The sequence below is a fragment of the Ursus maritimus genome, unplaced genomic scaffold, assembly GCF_017311325.1.
Source record: "Ursus maritimus isolate PB19 unplaced genomic scaffold, ASM1731132v1 scaffold_2, whole genome shotgun sequence".
Lineage (NCBI taxonomy): Eukaryota > Metazoa > Chordata > Mammalia > Carnivora > Ursidae > Ursus > Ursus maritimus.
Genome location: NW_024424452.1, coordinates 23,853,920 through 23,875,059, shown reverse-complemented (window position 1 = coordinate 23,875,059; position 21,140 = coordinate 23,853,920). Strand labels below are relative to the sequence as shown.

General features: G+C 46.3%; 1 protein-coding gene across 1 annotated transcript; it reads right to left on the bottom strand.

The window, feature by feature from the left end:
- Positions 1-807: 807 nt before the first annotated feature.
- Positions 808-16,920, bottom strand: GP2 (glycoprotein 2). Its single transcript, XM_008696964.2, has 10 exons — positions 16,737-16,920; positions 13,560-13,946; positions 12,543-12,653; positions 10,209-10,420; positions 9,573-9,721; positions 8,169-8,414; positions 6,987-7,149; positions 6,034-6,118; positions 4,758-4,802; positions 808-1,810 (listed from the first exon to the last, which is right to left on the bottom strand). The coding sequence occupies exons 1-10, from the start codon at positions 16,837-16,839 to the stop codon at positions 1,752-1,754; spliced, it is 1,560 nt and encodes a 519-aa protein (XP_008695186.1). The 5' UTR covers positions 16,840-16,920; the 3' UTR covers positions 808-1,751.
- Positions 16,921-21,140: the final 4,220 nt, after the last annotated feature.

The window sequence follows — 21,140 nt, the reverse complement described above, 5'->3', positions numbered from 1 at the left end:
ATTCTACAGAAGGGAGAAGATGAGCCTCCGAGAAGGGAAAAGGTTAGGGCCCCTGACCTCTCTTTCACGTACATTCCCAGTGCACCCCCCTCCCTTGAAATGTAATACCTCTGAATCCTCTGACTTACTGGGAAACAAGAAGCAATTCTTCCCAAGACATTCTCTTTTAAAGAAGTCACTGTTTATAGTAGACTTTTGGGGTGTCCAAGAAACACTGCCATTTGTTCGAGACCTGCCTCCTCAGGTTGGCCCCATTGGCTATGTTTGCATTAGATGAGGCCACTCACCTGGCCTCAGATGTTTGGACCAAGGGAAGCATTCTGACCAAACAGGGAAATCACATTCTCCCTTGTACAATTTGGATGTAGGATACCAAGTGCTAGTTGGTCTCTGTGGTCCCTGAATTGGGAAGTGAGATGAAGCTGCAATGTCCGTATTTAATTAAGGCATGATGAATGAACAGGAAAAGCTAGTTTCAGGGCAGGGGTGGAGGGAACAGATAACGAAGACACACAAAGATAAGCAGATGTAAAGGCTGTGTGGTTTCAGGAAGGCCTACAGATGGAAAGACAGACAAACCTTGGTTTCTGGTGGTTTTCCTCATACAGCCAGGTTGTATCTTCTGTTCGTGGACTTTTTGCTCCTATATCCTGATAATTAATTCTCCCTTAGCCTGATTTAACTGGAGTGGGTTTCTGTTTCTTGCAACCACACTATCTCTGAACATGAGAGCACTTTAGAAAGTCTCCTCCTGGCAGATAAACAGGCTCCACTCGCCTGTGGCCTGCTCCTGATCTGATCATTTTTCCCTGAGGCCAAGTTGGAGGGGTGTTGTGTATAGCCATGGAAAGGGGAAGAGTTTTGCATTTGTGGCATCTTTGTGGAGTGTTTTGTGAGGGCCCATCAGAGGTTTCCAGAAAGGGACTTCACTCATCCCCCCAGAAAGGGACTTCACTTCATACATCCATGACAGTATCGGCACAGCATTTTCCGCTGGGAATTCTTGCTTACTTCAGAGCAAGCACACCACTATTTACACTGAGAAGTGTACTCTGGAGTGACAGCATCTCTGCATCCAAGTGAAGCAGTTCCTCCAGCATTTGGATCCAAGGGTAGGTTTTTGCCTACTCCAAGGCACATCAAAGCATATCTATAGTATGGTGGGGAACAAGGGAGCAATGGGAACCAGTCTTCCCTGGAGTAGAGTCTCCAAAAGTGGACCCTTTACAACTTATTCCCATGACCACTATTGAGACCATGATGGAAATACATCAGAGGACACAGGGTTAAAGCAAGGATCAGTCTGTTCAATTCATCAGCAGTAAGAACAGGAGGTACTTGGGAAGGAACCATGGGAGGTGTCTTTTTTACAAGCTCAACCCCTTTCTCTCCCCCTCCCCCAATGACACAGCCCCTCTTCCCTTGAGTTACAGACCTAATGCATGCTACATTTCTGGTGAAGGCTGAAGCCACAGAGGCATGGAGCAAGTCTGGCCCCAAGATCCTGCTAATAAATGAGGAAGTCAGGCCAACAGGGCCCCCACCATGAGAATAAGAGGAATACAAAGGCACAGAGACTGTTGAACAAGGGAAATCTCTTCCCTTTCCCCAAACCTGGCCTGGCCCGGAGTCTATGAACACCAAGACTGTCTACTTGATTTGGAGAGAGAACCAGCATAGCCAGTGGGTGACTGGAAGCCATCACCAGAGGGAAGGACACGGGCTTCAAGGCCAGATGCTCAGCTGTGCTCTCAGAACAGCCCAGTCAGGAGGACAGGCAGGAGAAGCATGGGCCAGACCACCAGGAACCCTGAAATATAAGAGAGATGTCTGTCAAGTGTTGTGCTTTGGAACTCAGCAGCCAAAGGAAGCTAGCCTCTCTATCCTCTGCCTTACAACAACAATAAAGGCAAAGTATCCTTAATATCTGTTGTAGGTTACAGCCCCTGGGAAGTGGCAAAGTGGTCATGTGGTAGAGCCAAAGCTATCTAATCATCAAATACTTTTTCATATTCCTTTGGGCACATGGGAGGACAATTTTCCCCCAGCCTCCTTTGCAGGTAGGTGAGATCACATGATTGAATCTGGCCTGTGCAATGTGGGTAAAAATCATATATACCATTTCTAGACCCAGTCCGTAAAACCTCCTACATAATTTTCTATACTCTCTCACCCACCATCTAGGGACCAGATGCCAAGGATCCAGAAGAGGACTTGCCGGGGACAGTGGAATTGCCAGAAGTTACCAGAAGGTAAGAACCTGACTTCCTAATGACTCAAACTGCAGAACTGCATCCCCCAGTGATTTAGTGGGAAATAAATAATTGTGTAAAGGCACAGAAAGTTGAGGATTGTTTGTCACAGCAGGTAACATTACTTATGCTGACTAATACTAAAGAGGCAGAAAGACACAGAGGTTAAAAAGCCTCTGAGGCCTGACTGCTTAGCTTAGAATCCCAGCTCTAGGGGCACCTGCGTGGCTCAGTCTGTGAAGCATCTGCCTTTGGCTCAGGTCATGATCTCAGGCTCCTGGGATCTAGCCCCGTGTGGGGCTCTCTGCTCAGCAGGGAGTTTGCTTCTCCCTCTCCTCGGCCCCTCCCCCTCATTCGTGTGCGTGGGTGCTCTCTCTCTCTGTCAAATAAATAAATAAAATCTTAAAAAAAAGAAAAAATAATCCCAGCTTTACAACTAGCTGTGCAAGCCCAGGCAAATTACTGAGCCTCACCGTGGCTACTTTATCTGTATGCAAAATTGAAATATCACAACAGGGGCGCCTGGGTAGCACAGTCGTTAAAGCGTCTGCCTTCGGCTCAGGGCGTGATCCCGGCATACCGGGATCGAGTCCCACATCAGGCTCCTCTGCTATGAGCCTGCTTCTTCCTCTCCCACTCCCCCTGCTGTGTTCCCTCTCTCGCTGGCTGTCTCTCTGTCACATAAATAAATAAAATCTTTAAAAAAAAAAAAAAAAAAAAAAAGAAATATCACAACAGCTATTACCTCATGGGACTTTTGTAAGGCTTAAGTGAGTAAATTCATATCAAGCGTTTCGAACAGTGCCTGGCATGTAATAAACACCATGTCAGTGTTGGTTTTGAATATTAGACTCTAAGATCTGGGGGGGTTGGGATCATATCTCTTCTGAAAATAACCACGCACTCAGTATTAATGAAGGGTGTGGATCTAAAACATCAAACATGTCTGTGGGAGATAGCAGACAATGAACACGGTAAGTGCCCTCTTGTGGCAGTCTCATACCACAAAAGATTGCTCCTGTCCTCTTCCAGAAGGCTCCAGAATCCACGCCCACCCTAGAAATTAGTCAGTTTGGCAGACTCTACTGGGAAACCAGGCTTCTCCAGGCACTGTGCTAACCTGAAGTATTGGAAGAAGTGAATGAGACCTGAGGTCTGCTTTCAAGCTCGTTTTAGTCTGAGCTCTAACCCCTCTGATGAGCACTACTTTTCTGAGTGTTGTCTGAATATTAGCACTAAGTGTGGAGAGGCCATCTTGACCTTATTTGGAAACTTTTAGACTGTTATCTAGCTAGAGAATTAAGGATGGAAAGAACTTTTTCACGTCTGGGTTCATCAAAATAGGTCATTTGTGTGTTGGGAAGAGGGGACGGTAAAATCTTAATAGCATTGCTTTCCCTTTGATCCAAAATACATTTCTTGGATTGGTCTCCCTGTTAAACTGCAGGTCACCCACCAAAACCCCATTCAGATGTTGCCACCTGCTGAAATTCTTGCCTAACCTTATCCAGTACAGTTAATTACTCTTCTGTGTGCTCCTGCCACACTATCTACTGCCACACTATCACTGCTTGTGATTTGTTTGCTTATATGACTGTCTCATTTTTGCAGTTGTTGTTCATTCTGCCTATAGGGCTTATTCCTTTATTATTTGCAAGCCTGGCTCCTTTTTCTCATTGCATTCAAATATCACCTCCTCTGAACATTTTTCTGGCCGTTTACCCTTTCTGGTATTTATTTTTCCTTCTTACCTTATGAATAGAACCATCGAACATTGGTTCAGGACATGGCCACCCAGCATGAAGATTACATTTCCCAGCTTCCTTTGCAGCCAGGTGTGACTAAGCTTTGGCCAATGAGATGTAAGTGGAAGTATAAGATGTCAGCTTCCAGGAATATTCCTTAACACTCTGTGACTTCTTCCATATTCCCTTCATCCTGCTGACTAGCTATGAAGACTGGAGCTCTGCCTGCCTTCTTGGACCATGAGGATGAAGAAGGTGGAGGGGAGAGCTTAAAAGAACTTGGATTCTTGATGACCTTGTGGTGCCACCCCAGGAGCCCTGGATTGCTTGCCTCTGGACTTCATTTACATGTGAGTAAAATAAACAACTATCTTTTTAAAGATGCTATTACCCATGCTGGTAACTTTCTATCACATCACCCTCTTGTCTTTCTAAATTATCTTGTTAACTTTTTATTGCCTGTTTCCTACACTGTAACATAAGCTCAATGAGGGCAGACACCTGATCTGTCCTGTTCACCAGTATATCTTCAGCATCTGAAACAATGCCTGGCACATGGTAGGCAACCAGTAAGTATTTATTGTCAAATGACTGGCCCCTGTGCTAGACTATGGGCATCTCAAGAGCCGGACTTGGGACTGATTCATTTCAGTGTCCACAGTTGCTAGCACAGGCTAAATCAATATGCACTGAATTGAAAAGAGGAAGAAGAGAGGATTGGAAGGGAGGGCGGTGAGATAGGCAGGAGATAATGATGTACCTGCACAGCTGGGGGTTCCGTTTGCGCTGCCAAGAGATGGAGCACCTGGGGACAAGAGCAGAAGTGAAGGTTTCCTCAGTCATGTGCCGGTGACTGGCCAAGTCCTCCTGGACCTGGCCACCACAGCCACTGACGTGGCCACCCACGCTGTTGGGCATCTGTTATTTAGCAGTTCCCTTTCTAAGCCCATTTCATGCATTTGAAACTTAGTTCTTCCAGCGGATTTGTGAGGAAAGTATTTGTATCCCCGTTCAACAGATGGTAAGACTGGGGCTCAGTTGACCAAGGCCAAGTTGACCTTTGTTGTAGGTAGCAAAGCTGGAATTTGAATCCCCATCTGTTTGATTCCAGTGAAAGTTCCTAACCCTCCAACTATCCTGTGATGCCACATGCAGCTTCAAGTTGAGGGCTCAGTAAAGAGGTAGGACAACTCAGGGCAGAGCCTACTTTACAAAACAGCCTCAGTTTACTCACCTGGAGAATGGAAGTGGTAATAATGCTTACCTCCTTAGGCTGTTGTGAGCATTCCATGTGATATGCATATAAATGTTTTGTATGGTGCCAGCCACATGTGTTATTACTATTACTGTCATTGTCGTTATTAACATTACTGTGCCCTAATTTCTTTAGGACAAAAAAAAAATTGCTTTCATTCTTCTGGGTTTTTTGACTCCTGCATTCCAGCAGGAAGAAAAACCACAACAGTAGTGCTAACCCATGGGTAGGATGGGTAAACATTTGTGGGCCAGTTAGAAAGCTTCCTCTACATCATACCCCAGAATATTATAACTGGATTTTGAAAAACATAGTCATTCACCAGAAAACAAAGTTGGGTTAGAACCTAGACTTCACCGAAAAGGGGCTGAGGTGAGGGGACCTGGCAGGAGGAGTAAGGGAAAGGACATATGCTATGGAATCCGTCTGAGCTGGGTTCAGTTCTAACTTCAGCTGCTCATGAGCTGAGTGATTTGGGGTGAGCCACTTGATCTCTCTAAGCTTCAGTTTCTTGCCTGTAAAATGGACTCAGTCAGGAGAATGAAGTGAGTTGATGGATACTGAGAGCTTAGTGTGGTCTCTAGCACATAGGAGGCTCAGCACAGATGGCAAATGCTATTATTATTACCCAAAGCACCTCATGGGAAGATAGATTCACTGGTGGGGGCTGCAGAGAGGAGGCAGAAAAGGCTCTAGATTGTTAGGGTGGTGACCCCAGGCATCTGTGGTTAACTGTCAGCACTTGACTAGCTGGCCTTCTCACCAGAAGTTGGCCACTCACCTCTCCGAGTGATGGGTCCCAAATCTAGAACCTGGGCTGGGTTGATAGCCACTACGTCACTGCGGAGTTGACTTCTTGTGCAGGACTGTGGAGATAGAGAAATCTCATTATATCAAAATTTAAAATGACCTCTCCAGGCTGTCCCTGCAGTGGGATAAGAATCCGGCCCAAGAATGGGATCCCACCTACCATGTGGCCCTGACTCGAAGGCTGCAGTTTTCTCAATCTAGACAATTCTTACTGTCAAGTCAAACAAACATGGGTTTGAATCTCATCTCCACTCTCTCCTAGCTGTCTAATTTGGGACTAATGGCTTCACTACTCTATGACTATTAAGTAATACCTTTTACCTTCCTGGTTGTAAAGGTTAAAATGAGCGTGTGTGCAACACCCCGGCACATAGTCAGCACTCAGCAAATGCCAACTACTAGTAGGCAGTACCAAACAGGGGTTAAGGGCATAGACAGGAGGCGTTACCTCCCAGCTCTGATGCTTTCTAGCTGTGTTGCTCTTGGGCAAAAGACCCCTCTGAAGCTCAGTGTTCTCATCTGTACAATGAGGTCAATAAAAGAATCTACTTAAAGGGTTGTTGTGAGAATTTAATTAGATGAGGCATATGAAAGTTTTAGTGTAATTCCTGACATGGAATAAGCCCTTAAAAAGCCAACAATTATGAAATCATTCAAAATATGTCTTGTACCAAGGAAACCTAGTGGGCAGGCTCCTTTGTCTGATCTGCTTCCTAGGGACACAATAATTGCATAAATGAGGGCTTTTTGGAGGTTTAATGTCCATCCATTCATCTTTCTTTCTTTCGTCTCCTCCTTCCCTTTTCCCCTCCCTCCCTTCCTTCTTTCCATCCGTCTGTAATTCCAGTAAATATATATGGTGAGACTACCAGGTACCAGGCCCCATGTGAAGCTCTGAATAGTTCACTCTAAAGAGATACTCACCGGCTGGCACTGTTCATTAAGGGAATCGCAGAGATGAATCTCACAATGCAGGAAAACTAGGTCATAATTTCCAGCAAACATGAACATCTGAACTGAAAACCGGCTTTCTGAGGACACCCCATTCTCCTCCACGTGGATGGTGGAATCATACTGATTTGGGCAGCTGGAAGGATGACAGGGGCAAGGGTGTAACTTTGAGAACAGCTCAAGGAACCTGAGACCCTTGGCTTTAATCTGTATCCAGTATAAAAACATCATCATAGAGAATTAAAGAGTTCCTCAGTTCCCTCCATCTTAACATACACTTTTATTCCTCTGGGTTTGCTCCAAGACGTTTATTTTTTGAGACACACAGAGAGAGAGAGAGAGAACATGAGGGGCGGGGAGGGGCAGAGAGAGAGGGAGAGGCAGACTCCCTGCTGAGTGTGGAGCCTGACAGGGGGCTTGATCCCAGGACCCTGAGATCATGACCTGAGCCAAAGGCAGACAACTGACTGAGCCACCCAGGTGCCCCCTCCAAGACATTTATTCATCAGGCCATGTGATTTCAGTTTTGTGGGGTACAGTCTCTGAGGTGAAATAGACTGCTTTAAATTCCAGGGAGACCCACTTTCTAGCTAAGTGATCATGAGCAGATGACTTAACCTGTCTGATCATTACGTCCTAGGGTTGATGGGAGCATTTAGTGACACAGTGCATGGCACATAACTAAACTCAGTGATAAGTATTAGCTAATATTGTTACCGTGGTTTGAATCATGATCTATAGATATGTATTTTCCCTTTGTTTTTGCCAGTTAGCAATTTCAATGATATTTTGTCCCATAACACTTGTCGTACTGTTTTCATGTTGATTAGTCAGTGTCAATATCTGTATAATAGCCCATCATTACTTAACGGATCCCTGTTTTTGAACTATGAACCTATTGCCACAGTTATAAAGGATACTGAAATGAAAAATAATTGGCATTTCTTTATCTTGCTGACCTATTTTATATTAACGCTTTAGGCTAAAATGTCAGGAGTGATATTCCTGGGTCAAAAATATAGTCATGATAGGTAATGCCAAATTATTTTCCAAAAAAGGTAAGCCAGTTTACACAACTGCCAGGCAGGGCCAAGGTGATCATTCTTCCTCCAAAACCTTATTCAGGCCAAAAGATAACCCAGAGTTACCCGTTACCTGTTTCTGATGATGAAATATTTCACAGGGTCAGTCTTGTCTTGAGTCGGCGTGGCATAGCAGTTCCTCAACAACAGGTTAAACCGGGAGGTATCCCCTCTCTCCAGGATGGCACCCACATAGAGCATGGATTCAACATCCAGCACAGCGACGGCCCCTTCGTAAGGAGATGTATAGTTCTGGTCTTGGAACAGGGCCATCCTGACAGTGAACTCTCCATCCCCGTCCACACTGATGTTCAGAGAACTGAAAAGACGAAAGCCATTAGAGTGAGAACATTAGGTTTCCACTAGCAAGGACAAAATGAATCCAGCCCTGCACTTGTGTGAGGCTATGAAGGTGAAGCCACATCTTTGATTCCTAAGGGAACTATTCAATCGCCCATTTAAATCAAGCATTTAGTATCTGCTAGGCACTAAACTTGACAAGCAGACAAGTGTGTCTCTGCGATCTCCACCCGTTTTCCCTGCCTCACAGATCACTCGTATCTCCTTCACTCACAGAATAAGTGCAAGTGCACACCTCCATCCTCCCCACTGCACAATGGGATCAATCCTGTAGGTTCAACATTTTTAGCAGCAGTCTCTTCCCTCCACCAGGGAATCATCCAGTGAAACATCCATTTTAAAAGAGGAATGGCTTTAATGTTTGCTATGAAACTTGGCCCCCAACACAATATAGTCTGAAAACCATTGAACTAGAAAATTTCTAGTCCTAATCCTGCTACTCTGTGAGTCCAGAAGGCAATGGGGGGATGAAAAGGGCAGTTCTGACACTCTCAGAAAATCCCCCAGCATGTCTAGGAATGCTGAGGAATCCATTCCACAGGGCTCCATTCCGGGCACAGTGAGACAGCAGTGACCAAAACACATGAAAGCCTCTTCCAAATGGACCCCCACCCAGATTGCTACTTCGTCCTATTTCTAGTGAATTGGGGATGCTGTTTATCCAATCAAAGCTGATCCTGCCCTAAATCCCACATCTGCGGGGAAGCCTTCCTGCTCCCACCATCCCCACCCCACCAAGATTAGATCAGGGACCCTTGCTCCCTGATCCCACAGCACCCTGTGCTTCTCCCATATTGCATTCATCTCACTTGTAAATAATGATTGGTATAATTAGTTGCTTAATTCCTTTCTTCCTCAAGATAAATGAAACTATGGTGTGTTTTTGTTCCTTAGCGTATTTAATTAACATTATTTCATGTTGCTGCATTGCTTCATAGTAATAATCTTTAATAGCCACAAAATATTCTATGTCTGCCTTGTGCATGCTGAACATTAATCTACGATCAACACATATTTGCAGAATGAATGATGGAAAGAGTGACATCTTAAGCTTTGCTTAAAGTCAATGTGATCAGTGTCAGGGTTACGGATCAAAGGGCAAGGGTCAGTGCCATACCTTACAATGGGCTGCAGAGCAGTTTGGAGGCTGACTTTCATGTCCAGTGGGTAGGCACACTGGAAATTGATGTTGAGGATGGTGTCTCTGATGATGAACTCATTGGCCACGGAGAGGGTGTTTTTGTAGATGGCATGGGTTCCATTTCTCTTTAGCAGAAAAACAAGGCCATATATATGTTTATGAGTGTATAGCTGTATCCAGAACTCAGGCCTGCCTGACTGCAAGGTTGATGCTCTCCATCATGTTGCCACCCTGCCTTCTGATCTCCAGGAAGCACATGGGCCTCTTCCCTCAGTGGCTCTAATGCATTATGGGAGGGGGAGTGAGAATCCCAGATCAAAAACTAGAACAATAATTTTTAGCCCTTGGGGAGAATCAGCAACCACCATGCTTGCTCCCATGTTGACCCCTCCCATGTCACCCCTAATTAAAATAATCATAATCATAGCTTACATTTATTGAGCTCAAGCAGCAAACCTGTTCTAAGCTCTTTAAGTGAAGCAACTTGTGTAATCTCACATACTACTAGAGGCCCAGAGAGGCTAAGTGACTTGTCTAAGGTCTCACAGCTACTGAGATAGCTCCACAGCCCAACTCCCACCCTCTGGCAGCAGTGGTATAAACACTATTCACCTCCAGAATGTTTCCGCAGGCCCTAGCCTGGGTAGGGCTGGTCACTGATATCCAGTTTCTCTCCTGTCTTTGCATGACACTGCTGCAGTTCCGGTCTCGCAGGTAGGCGATGACCTTGTCCCCAAAACCCAGGCCTCCCAGCTGACACTTGTCCAGTGACACCTTGATCTCCTCGGCCCCGCAGTTCAGCTGAGGCTGCAAACTGTGGATATCTGGAAAGTTGAGAAGGGGATAGATGGAGTGGACAGGGCTCTGGAAGAATGGGCAGAGCCCACATTCCCTGCCCTTTGGAAAAGCCATCATACCCACCAGGGAGATGGGTTAGACTAGTAGGGGCCTGGGACCCAGGTGGTATTCACACCCAGGCTTCTGGTGGGTGAGGTTGGCAAAAAAGTCCCTGGTCCAAGATTTCTAAGCATCCTATGTACAGGTGTGGGGAGGGCTTTCATGTCTTGGGGATTGGAGATCAGGGTCTCTGGGGATCGGGATCTCTAGAGAAGTAGGACTATCCTGCATTCCAGACTAGAATCAGGGGTAGATATATACTACTCTGACTCCCCGGCTTTGTGAAGCCAGAACATCTGACTAGGTTCAGAGCCTTTGTATTTCTTTTGTTCATTTGTTTCATTCACTGATTCATTAAACATTTATTGAACAAATTCTTCTTGAGCAATTGCTCTCTGCACTGTTATAGGTACTGGGGATACAGTGTTTATCAAAACTGGTGAAATCCCCACCATTATTTATGGAGCTAACATTCTGATAGGGGAAATAGATGGTAAATGAAGAGAAATACCATTTTGATTGTATTCATGAATGCATTGATTCAAATACATTTACTAATCACCTTCTCCATGTACGAGGCACATTCAACACAAAAATAAAGAAAACATGGACCCAGCCCATGAGGATTTCTTGGTTTTTTGTCAGAACCAACATGTCAACAGCTTATTAAGATGCAATATGATGAAAGTACTAACTGAAGTATGTTCTAGGTGCAGAGGGAAACACAAGAAGGTATATCTGAGTCTGTCAGTTAAGTCAGGGAAGCATTCATGGAGGGCTGGAACTTGATCGGGGGTAGGAGTTTTGCAGGTGCATAGGGCAAGTGAGAGCACCCCTGGCTGAGGGAACAGCAGACACAAAAGCATGGCGATGGGAGAGAGGATGGTGTGTTTACAGAGATGCAGAGCTCAGAGGTACAGGAACTTAAAATGGGTGGGGGTGGAGTGTGAGAGATGAAGAAGTAAGCAAAAGCCAGATCACAATGGGGTCGTGCCTAGAAGCAATGGGGACTTGTTGAGTGGCCACCAGTGAAGACCTGAGGCAGGCCACCCACCCACCCAATTAGCTGAGAGGACCTGCCAAGGACACCCTTGGAGTCTCCAGGTATAGGGAGGGCATCCTTGAAGTCTGACATCTGATTCTGTGATGGTCCAAATCCTGGGAGACAACTCTGAGCTTGTGGGGCCTTGTTCACCCAGTGAGCAGAGAGCAGGGTTGTTTCCTTCCAGTTTCCTGCCCCTCATCCCTACCCAACTCCTGCTAAGCATACCCAAGCACCACCTGGTCCACACTCCAGCCCAGTTTTCCAAACATATGCTTGTTCTTGGCCCACTGTCTAGAAAAGTTCCTCTTCCACAGGGACTGGGAGTGTGCTCAGAGGAAGGCATGCTTACGCCAAGGGCAAGAGTCAAAGGACCTCATTAGAGTCCTAGGCGGGAAGGAAATAATCTCAATGCAAAGTTCATCCAACCCCCATCCAGGGCTTAGGGCTTGTTTATGGCTCTGCTTGGGACAAGAACCTCATCACCTTCCAAGCCTGCCCATTTGGACTGCTCTGATTTAATTTTCACAATTGCCCTGTATGGTGGTTATTTTTACTATTATCTTATTCCTATTTTACAGATGAGGACATTAGGGCTCAGAAAGTCTAGGTGCCTTGTCCCAGGGCCCAGAGAGCTACTACGTCGCAGATCCAAGACTGGCACAGGAGTCTGCCCATATTTTCACATATAGACTCTGCAGATATTTGAATGCAGCTCCCACAGTTGCAGAGTTCTAGTCCTTAATACCTTTGTTCTTCCTGGGTCAAGCTCACCCATGCCAGAGCTGCTTCCTGAGGCTGTTGTCCAAAGACTGACCTGGCAATTTGTTCTATCCCTGCTCTCCCATCCTTGGAAACGGCTTTGAGAACCTTCATTCCCTGACCTCAGTTCCATCCCCACTGACTCCGGTCTACACCTTGTCCCGACCCTCTCAAAATCCCTCTCCGCTGCCTTGCCCACTCAGACCAGCATCATTTCTACTGCCTGGCCCTGCTGAGCCACTCACCAGAGCTGTTGAGGTCCCGTCTGCAGTAACAGTCCCAGGTGCCATTGAGAAAGCTGCACTCCTCCACTGGGCGGCAGACGTTCTCACACATGTCTGTCGCAGTGGAAGGGTCTAGCGGGTGAGGCACAGAGGAAGGGAGTCAGAAAGCAGAACAAAGCGATCTGAGGCCACCAAAGCCTACTCTGCCAGGGCCCAGAAGTCCTGCCCAAGGGTGCATGATACATCGTGGAAGGGTCAAGCCTCAAACTCAGATTTTCTGACTCCCAGTCCAGTGAAGTGAGAACCCAGAGGCTGCCATCCTAATGCTTACTACGTGGCAGATACTGTTTGAGTACTTTCCATGAATTAGCTCATTCAGTTCTCATGGTAAGTGTATGAAACTGGGTAGCATAATGGTTAGGTATGTAGATCATGGAACTAGAGTGTCTGGGTTCAAATCCCAGCTCTGTCATGTTCTTGCTCTGTGACATTGGGACAGCTGCTTAACCTCTCTGTGCCCCAGATCTCTCATCAGGCGTAGTTATATAGTACCTATATCTCATGAGGCTGGTGAGAGCATTAAATGAGTTCATAGTCTAAAGCACCTTGGATTGGAGCAGGGACACTATGCATTGGCTGTGACTTTTGCCATCTGCCATTTTTTCAGATCAGAAAACTAGAGCTCAGAGAGGTAAATTAAACTGCCCAAATGAAATCTAAATCTGAATGAGCCTGAGTTCCTCATATCACGCTACACATATGGAGATATATATATATTCCATGAATTATATATATATTCCATGAATTATATATATATCTCCATCAGGAGATTTTGCCCTCAACTCTGAATTTCTGGCTTTACTTGAAATGTTGGTAGGCCTGGCAACCTTGGGTGACATCCCCACTGGGCAGTAACAGGCAGCAGCTGAATCCAGGCCGTTCTGCTTAGTCTCCAGGTCTGCTTCACTCACTGCTGATGCCTGGGCTCGTCACCAGGTAGCCCCACCCCACAGCCGGCTCCAGCTCTCTGCCGCTCACCTGTGCAGTATCTCAGACTACACTTGGGGGTGCCCTGCAGCTGGTACACGTGGAACTCGCCCGGGCAGGCCTTCACCTGCACCTCTGTCTTCCAGAGACAGCAGTTGCTGCTCCAGTGGGCACAAGCAGTGCGGGTGACGATGCCCTCTCCGATGGTGGGGTGGGTCCCATTTAGCCACATGGGAGCGTCTGTCTGGCATCGGTACATTGGGACACAGGTCTCCGGCATCCTCACTCCTCCGTCTCCCACAAAGCGGTACCAGCCATTCTTGTCACTGTCACACACCCGGTCCTGTCCTTTGTATTCCGTGCTTCGTGAGGGTTCATCCAGGCGGGTATAATTCTGGCAGGGGTCATAGGAACGAATGTTGGTAAAGTTTCTGTCACCTGGAAAGCAACAGTGTGCTTGGGTTTACTGAGCATCCTCAGAGCCCACAGGATTTTAATCCTCTCCCTCCACACATACACACGCACTCGTTTTGCTTTGTTTTGTTTTAGAGAGGGAGGAGGCAGGCAGGGGGGGAGAGAGAGAGAGAATCTCAAGCAGGCTCCGCACTCAGTGTGGAGCCCAACATGGGTCTCGGTCTCATGACCCTGGATCATGACCTGAGCCGAAATCAAGAGTCAGATGCTTAAGCCATTGAGCCACCCAGGTGTCCCCCACACACTCTGTTTTGAATTTTGAGTGTGCTTCAGGACCCTAATGAGGAAATGAGGCACACAACCCATTCATTACACATTGGCCTTCATCACCTTAGGGTCAGAATAGTAGTGAGGACTTTGTGTGGTAGTTTATAGGCATTAAGAATACCAGTGTCTCCACCCTGCACAATTCCAAGGGGCATCCTTTCCATTGAGCTTGGTATCCTCCCTCTGGCTCTAGAGTTGTGCAGTGCTCCCCTGTGCAACCATACACTGTGGCCCTGTCTGACCAATGTATCATAAATGTAATACAGGCTCACTGGAAAAACCTCAGATGTCACTAAAATGAATAAAGTAGAAATGAAAGTTGTCATAAGCCCATTCCATTCCTAGAAGTAACCATATATTTGCTGTATAGTCTTCAGACTTTTTCTATGCATATGTTAAAATATAAGGGTTTTTTTAATGGGTTTAATGCTGTACAACTTTTTTCCCACTTACGTATTTTACTTAATATATCATAGACATTTCCCCCTTATGAATAGATATAGATCTAACACAAGATTTCTCAACCTCGGCACTACTGATGTTTGGGGCTAGATAATTCTGTGTTATGGGGGGGTTGTCGTGTGCATTGAAGAATGTTTAGCAGCCTTCCTGGGCCCTTCTCATTAGATTCCAGTAATCCTCCCCCTCCAACTTCCTACTGGAAGTTGTCTCCAGGCATTGTCCAAATCACCCCCAATGGAGAACCATGCTCTAACAGGACCATTTCTGATTTTGCTCATCTCATGGGGCTTGTTTTTTTTTTTTTAGATTTATTTGTTTATTTGTTTTTGAGAGAGAGAGAGAGACAGAGGTGAGGAGAGGGACAGGGGGAGAGGGAAAAGGAGAGAATCCCAAGGAGACTTCCACTGAGTGCAGAGCCCCATTTGGGACTTAATCCCACCACCCTGAGATCGTGACCTGAGCTGAAATCAAGAGTTGGCCTCTTAACTGACTGAGCCATCCAGGAGCCCTTGATTTAATGGTTGGTTGGTTTGGGTTTTTTTAAGATTGTATTTATTTATTTGAGTGTGAGAGAGAGTGAGAGCGCATGAGTTGGGAGGGGCAGAGGGAAAGGGAGAAGCAGACTCCCCACTGAGCAGGGAGCCTGACACGGGGTTGATCCCAGGACCCTAGGATCATGACCTGAGCCAGAGGCAGACACTTAACCCACTGAGCCTCCCAGGCGCCCTGATCTCATGGTTTTTAACAGATTCAGGAACTATGATGTGTGGGGAGGTGGAGAAGTGAAGCCGTGGGTTGGTCAGGCTGGGTTTAGATCCAGCTCCACACCTACTGGCTGGATGACCTTGACAGGTGGTTTGACTCCTGTGAGACTTGTCTGCAAAACAACACCTGTAAGGTAGTGGTTCCCAGACTCCCTCCATTCCTAAGCCTCGAGTCACGATGTTTGCCACATCTGTGTCCCCCTGTCCAATTATCTACTTAATGTGTTTCTTTCAGTGACTTTCTATAAATTTGTTTCATCTTAAGGAATAATATCTGTGATACCATAGGTATGATGTACTAGTTACACATTTCTAATACACATGAAAAAATATACGTAGCCATCAAAAAATTCTTGAAGAGTTTGCCATGCACCACCACTGTAGTCCTCTCAGGAGGTATCCCCTGTTTTGGGGAAATAAAACCCTAAAGCATTGCTAGAAGATTAAATGAGATAATAAATATGAAATGTCAAACACAGCACCGGAGGCCTAGTAGGAGTTCAGGCTGGTTCTCTTCTTCATTTCTGATTTATTGAACAGCGTGAATGCCTGAATTATGGACTAAAGTACACACACAGGATCGCTTTCTTGGAATACGTGTTAGAGGGACTTTTTTGAAAAAGAGATTTTCAAGCCTTGTTTATATACGTACTTGTTTTAAGGAAAGGAGTCACAGCACTTGTTGTTCTTGGATTATTTCCCCGCACACACACTGTGTTTTCCCAAGGGAGGCCTTGAGCTGAGTCCCTCCTTCCCCTCCCCACAGTCCCCTCCACAGGTGACACAGGCGGAAATTTCAGCCTGCTGTCAGGCCTAAGGACCCTTCCTACCATCCTCTAAGATGCCCAGTCCACAGAACTTTGAAAGGATCACAGAAAGATCACTACCTCTAGTCCGTTCTTTTTACAGATGAGCAAACCTTCAGAGGAAGGAGAAGGTGCTTGCCAAAGCGAGCGTACAGAGTGACTAGGTGATTTATGTCCCCATGAATCAGGGCTCTCTGAGCTCCACATATTCTGGGCATGGGAAGTTACGTTAACTGGCTCTGTGGTCCTTGCAGGGGGGATTTCTAGTTTGGCTCTTTGAGAGATTATGGCTGCATGCTGGTTTCCCTCACCTTGTACCCCTTGACTTCTAGCTGCTGAGTCTTCGCTTTGGACCTGTCCCTGTTCCCCTCACTGACCCTGAACTACCTTCTCTGCACTCCCCTTCCCCTGGGTATTGTGGGGCATCTGAGATGCCAGGTGAGCGGAGCACACACCTTGCTGTTCTGTAGATGCCAGGGTCAGAATGCAGGAGGCCAAGGCCAGCCACGAGACATAAGAGCCCACCATCCTTTCCATCAGCTGAGATGTGCAGGTCATTCAGCAGCGTGTAGATTCTCCATGCAGCTAGGGGAAGGGAGAGACTCAGATACAATCAGGGCGACAGAGGTCATTACTCTGGGGATGAGGGTAAGGAGGGAATTCACGTTAGTTCAGCACTGTGACTTGTACTCAGCCCCGTGCATATGTTAGCTCATTTAAGGCTCTGAACCACCTGCCAGGGAAGGTACTATTCTTGTTCCCATTTATGGATGAAGAGGGAGATGGGACTCAGAGCATATTAATCCCAGAAATATTGACTGAGCTCCTCTTACATGCAGGCACTATGCTGGAAGTTAAATAGCTTGCTTAAGGCCAGAGGCCCATGTTCACAGAAACGGGCCCATGACTTCTTTCGTGAAGGGCTGTATTGTTTTAAAGCAGGCGTGACTTGCAAAGAGGAGGTGGGGTAATGAGGGTAGGAGGCTTGCCAAAGCGATGAGGTTAACAGCAAGAGAACCAAAGGCAAGCTTGGAGCCGGCTGGCACTACAGGATGTCCTAGAAGTCCTCAGGTTGGTTCCTACTCAAGTAGGGGTACAGGCTCCGGGAGACTGGATGGAGGGAAAGTTAGAGTGCTATGAATATCTACAGACAAAAGTAACAGCTGCTTTCTAAGTTCTGGTGTGTTGGGCATGGTCCTAAGAGACTCCTGAGGTGTCCTAGATGCATACAGGTTTCCTATGAGGGTGCGATCAGACTGTGCCCACATTGCTTGCTCCTAGCATGGTGTCTGGCACGCAAGGGGTGCTCAATAGAGGTCTGAGCAATAAATGAATAAGTAAATGGGGGGTGGGGAGGGAAGAAACAAAGAGCTGTGAAGAGCCTGCCAACACTCAAATTGGTAACATTCCCTCTTCTGGGAAACTTTCCTCCAATGGGCAAGTCTTTGGTGACTTCTTAAAGCCTCTGGAAGACTCAAGCTAGAGATCTGTTTCTGGAGGGGATACCACGAATATGTAGTGAGAGAGCACCCAGGACTGGTAATTCTTAGGGATGAGATCCCAAGTAGGGGCCTGTGTTCCTGGAAGAGGGACAGGGTGAGGGGGCATCTTTAGACCTGGAGTAGCTGGCGGGTAGCTGGAATCATGGTTGAGCTGGACACAGAGTGGCATCTGGAGCACTTGACTGGGCTGAAAGTTCTTCTGAAAGTTTCCAGAAATGAACATACCTAGCACATCCAGTGGGTCAAGGGTGGTGGGGGATTCCCCCCCCCCCCAAGATCTGAAGAAAGCCTGCTGGGACTTGAAATAGGACTTACCTTGGGATAAGAACACAGAGCTGTCCTCCTCTGATCAGCCGTGGGAAAGCCTGCAGTGTACCATACTTTTATTGCAGTTTCCCATCCACGTGGCTCTCCATGATTGGTGCCCAGATAGGATTGGAGTTAATCTCCCAGGTATGCATTGGTCTTGTTGGGTGTAGGTAAGATAAGTGATTTGCCACAGAAAATAGCAGAAGAATGCCCCCCTCCATAAACCAATGAAGCTGGTGCCATATTTATTACCAGAAACCAAACATTAATCAAAGGGGAGCTTAACACCCAAAGGGAAGTGAGAGAAATCAAACAGGCACTTGTTTGCACAATAGATTTCCAATTGTACCTTGTGTTCTTAGCTAATCACCTTAGAACACTTCTGCTTCTGTCTGGATGCCACTCCACTTGGGGCTAGTTAGAGCAAGGGAATAAATAAGGAAGTGGGGGATGGGTGTTTCCTATTTTTGGCACATAGACTCTACCCACTTTCAGGTACTCAGTGTTGAAGAGTCTGGGAAGGGCCAGTTTGGTGATGGTGAATCATGGAATAATACCAAAGGACAGACCAAATAAGTGTCAGAATCACCTCTCCTCCAATCCCTCCTAGTATGTGGGCTAAGAGATTGGAAGGTATGGAACGGAGAGGAAGCCATAGATCTTGGACTTGGAAGTGTTAGGCTTGGTCCTGGCTTCCATGGCGTGGTATCGTGGCATTAATAAAGGAGTCGAAGCTTTTTCAGAACAAGTGGTCACTACCTGTTCTGTGTTTCTCTGGGACTCCTTAAAGAGCCAAGGCTATTGAAGGCAGGGAGCATAGGAGTCCTGGCATTGGTAATACCTTCCAGCAAAACCCCAACCTGGGCAGCAAAAAGGTGCTACATGCCACCTTCTCTACTCCTAGTGCATTTGGAGAAAAATCCCCTAAATGTGGAACTTAATAACCACCACGAATGCAGGATTCCAAAATTCACCTGGACTCACAAAACAATCAGTTTCTTCTTCCCTCTTCCAACTCCTCCATTCCAATCTGAACCATGTGGCTAGAGCTGCCCTGCTAAGGCCATGTGTTAAGGCATTTTTTTCTGGCCCCTTGTCAGTATACTTTTTGCTACTTCCTCCAGACACTGCATCTCCCTGACTGCTCTGTGCCACTGTTTTCACAATTTGGATCCTCTTGTTCTGTCATTATCCTCTTCCTTCAGAAGTCCTTGAGAATGCCGATAGATCCCATTTTTCTTGTCACTCCATATACTCTCACTGGAAGGTGTCAAGTTATCTCCTGGTTTCTAACACCTTTTTATAGGCTGGTGAGTTTCAAATCTGTATCTCCATCCCTGACCACTCCCTTGAACATCAGATCCATCCAGCTAGTTGCCTGCTGGGCCTCTCTCCTTGGGCTGAGATGCTTGAGACACCTTCATTTCAGCAGGCTCAAATCTGAACTCATCCATTCTCCAAATCTCTCCCTTTTCGTTGCATCATCTGTCTTAATCCATGGCACTGCTATGCACCTGGTCACCCAAGCTGGAAACCTGACTCCTTCCTTTCTTCCTCTGTCTCACACTTATAGTAATTACCACAACATGTCACTCAGTTTTCAAGTATTTCTTGAATCTGTCTTGCCTTCTTTAGTCCCATTTCACCAACCCTAATTCAGGCCACTGTCCTCTTATGAGGGTGGTTTTAACAGGTGCCTAGTGGGTCTCCTTGCTTTCATTTTTTGCCCCTTTTAATTCTGTTTCCTCTCCTGCAGCCAGATGCCATAGTATCACCTCTTGGCATTATCCCCCACTCCTGTCACTTCATGCTTCTTGGGATCTGATCCCTGGCCACAGCTCCTACCTCACCTACAGCTTCTCCCCCACACATTCTGTGCTCCAGCCAATCTGTGGCTCTCTGAACTCTTCCCCACCTCCCAATCTTTGCGTGTGCTATTCCCTCTGCCTAGATCATACTGTGCCCGGCCTTCTACCACATATTTAGGTCCACCTTTCCCAGGAAGACTTTCCTGAACACCACAGGCTTGCTGGTGCATCTTTTCTCTGCTCCTACGCCTCTCTGGGCTGATTCCAATCCCACTCAATTACCTACTAATTTGGCTGTCTCCCTCTGAAGGCTGTAAGATCTTTGTGGACAGGGATCATGTCTGCAGTTCTAACCAGCACCTAGTAAGTACTTACTGAGTAAACAAATGGAAAAAAAATAACATGCATGCTTCAGAGCCTCTCCTATGAGTAATGCCTCAAAATTTATGGCTGTCCAAGTCTTAGTGAGACCTTGCTGAGAAAACACAAGATCCTGCCTCAGGGCCTTTGCACTTGCCTGTAATGTTCTTTCTCCGATACCCCTGGTTTGTTCTCTTACTTCTCTCGGCTTTTGCTTATCAGAGAGACTTTCCCTGACCATCTTATATAAAATAATACCCCCATAGCTCTATTCTCTTCCTTGTTTTTTTCCCCAAAGTGCTTGTCCCCATCTGGCATTTTACATAATTATTGTTTAAATGTATTCCCCCCTTATAAACATGAGCTCTTTACCAGCAAGGGCTCTGTTTTGATTATTTGCTTTTTCTGTGGTGCCTATAAAAGTGCGTGGCAATGAATTTATGTTTAAAATATCTATTGAATATTGAACTAAATGCCTGATTAAAAAAATGAGAAAGAAAAAGAAAAGGAAAAGAAAAGAAAAGGAACAGAGGGATAAAGGGATTAATTCTGATGTGTTTTCTTTTCCCTGGCTCTTGCCTTTGGCCCCTGTTTTTATTTTTCTTCGTGTTCTGTTGTACTTGGGTCAAAGTGAATCTGCACGCAATCCAGCCAGGCTCCACTGACCGCGGATTGACCATAGACAGGGCCGGGCTCAGCACTGAAGTCTTCCTACATAAAGCTCTTCTATAAAGGCAGCAGGCATGGGGATTTGGCACATATCTGTGTGTCTGCCTGTGAGGTCCTTTAACTCAAGATACTCGTCCCCGTAGTCCATGTTTGCTGATACACACGTGTGGTTTTCCCTGAGGTCAGAAGGCTCTACTAACGCAACAGGGCC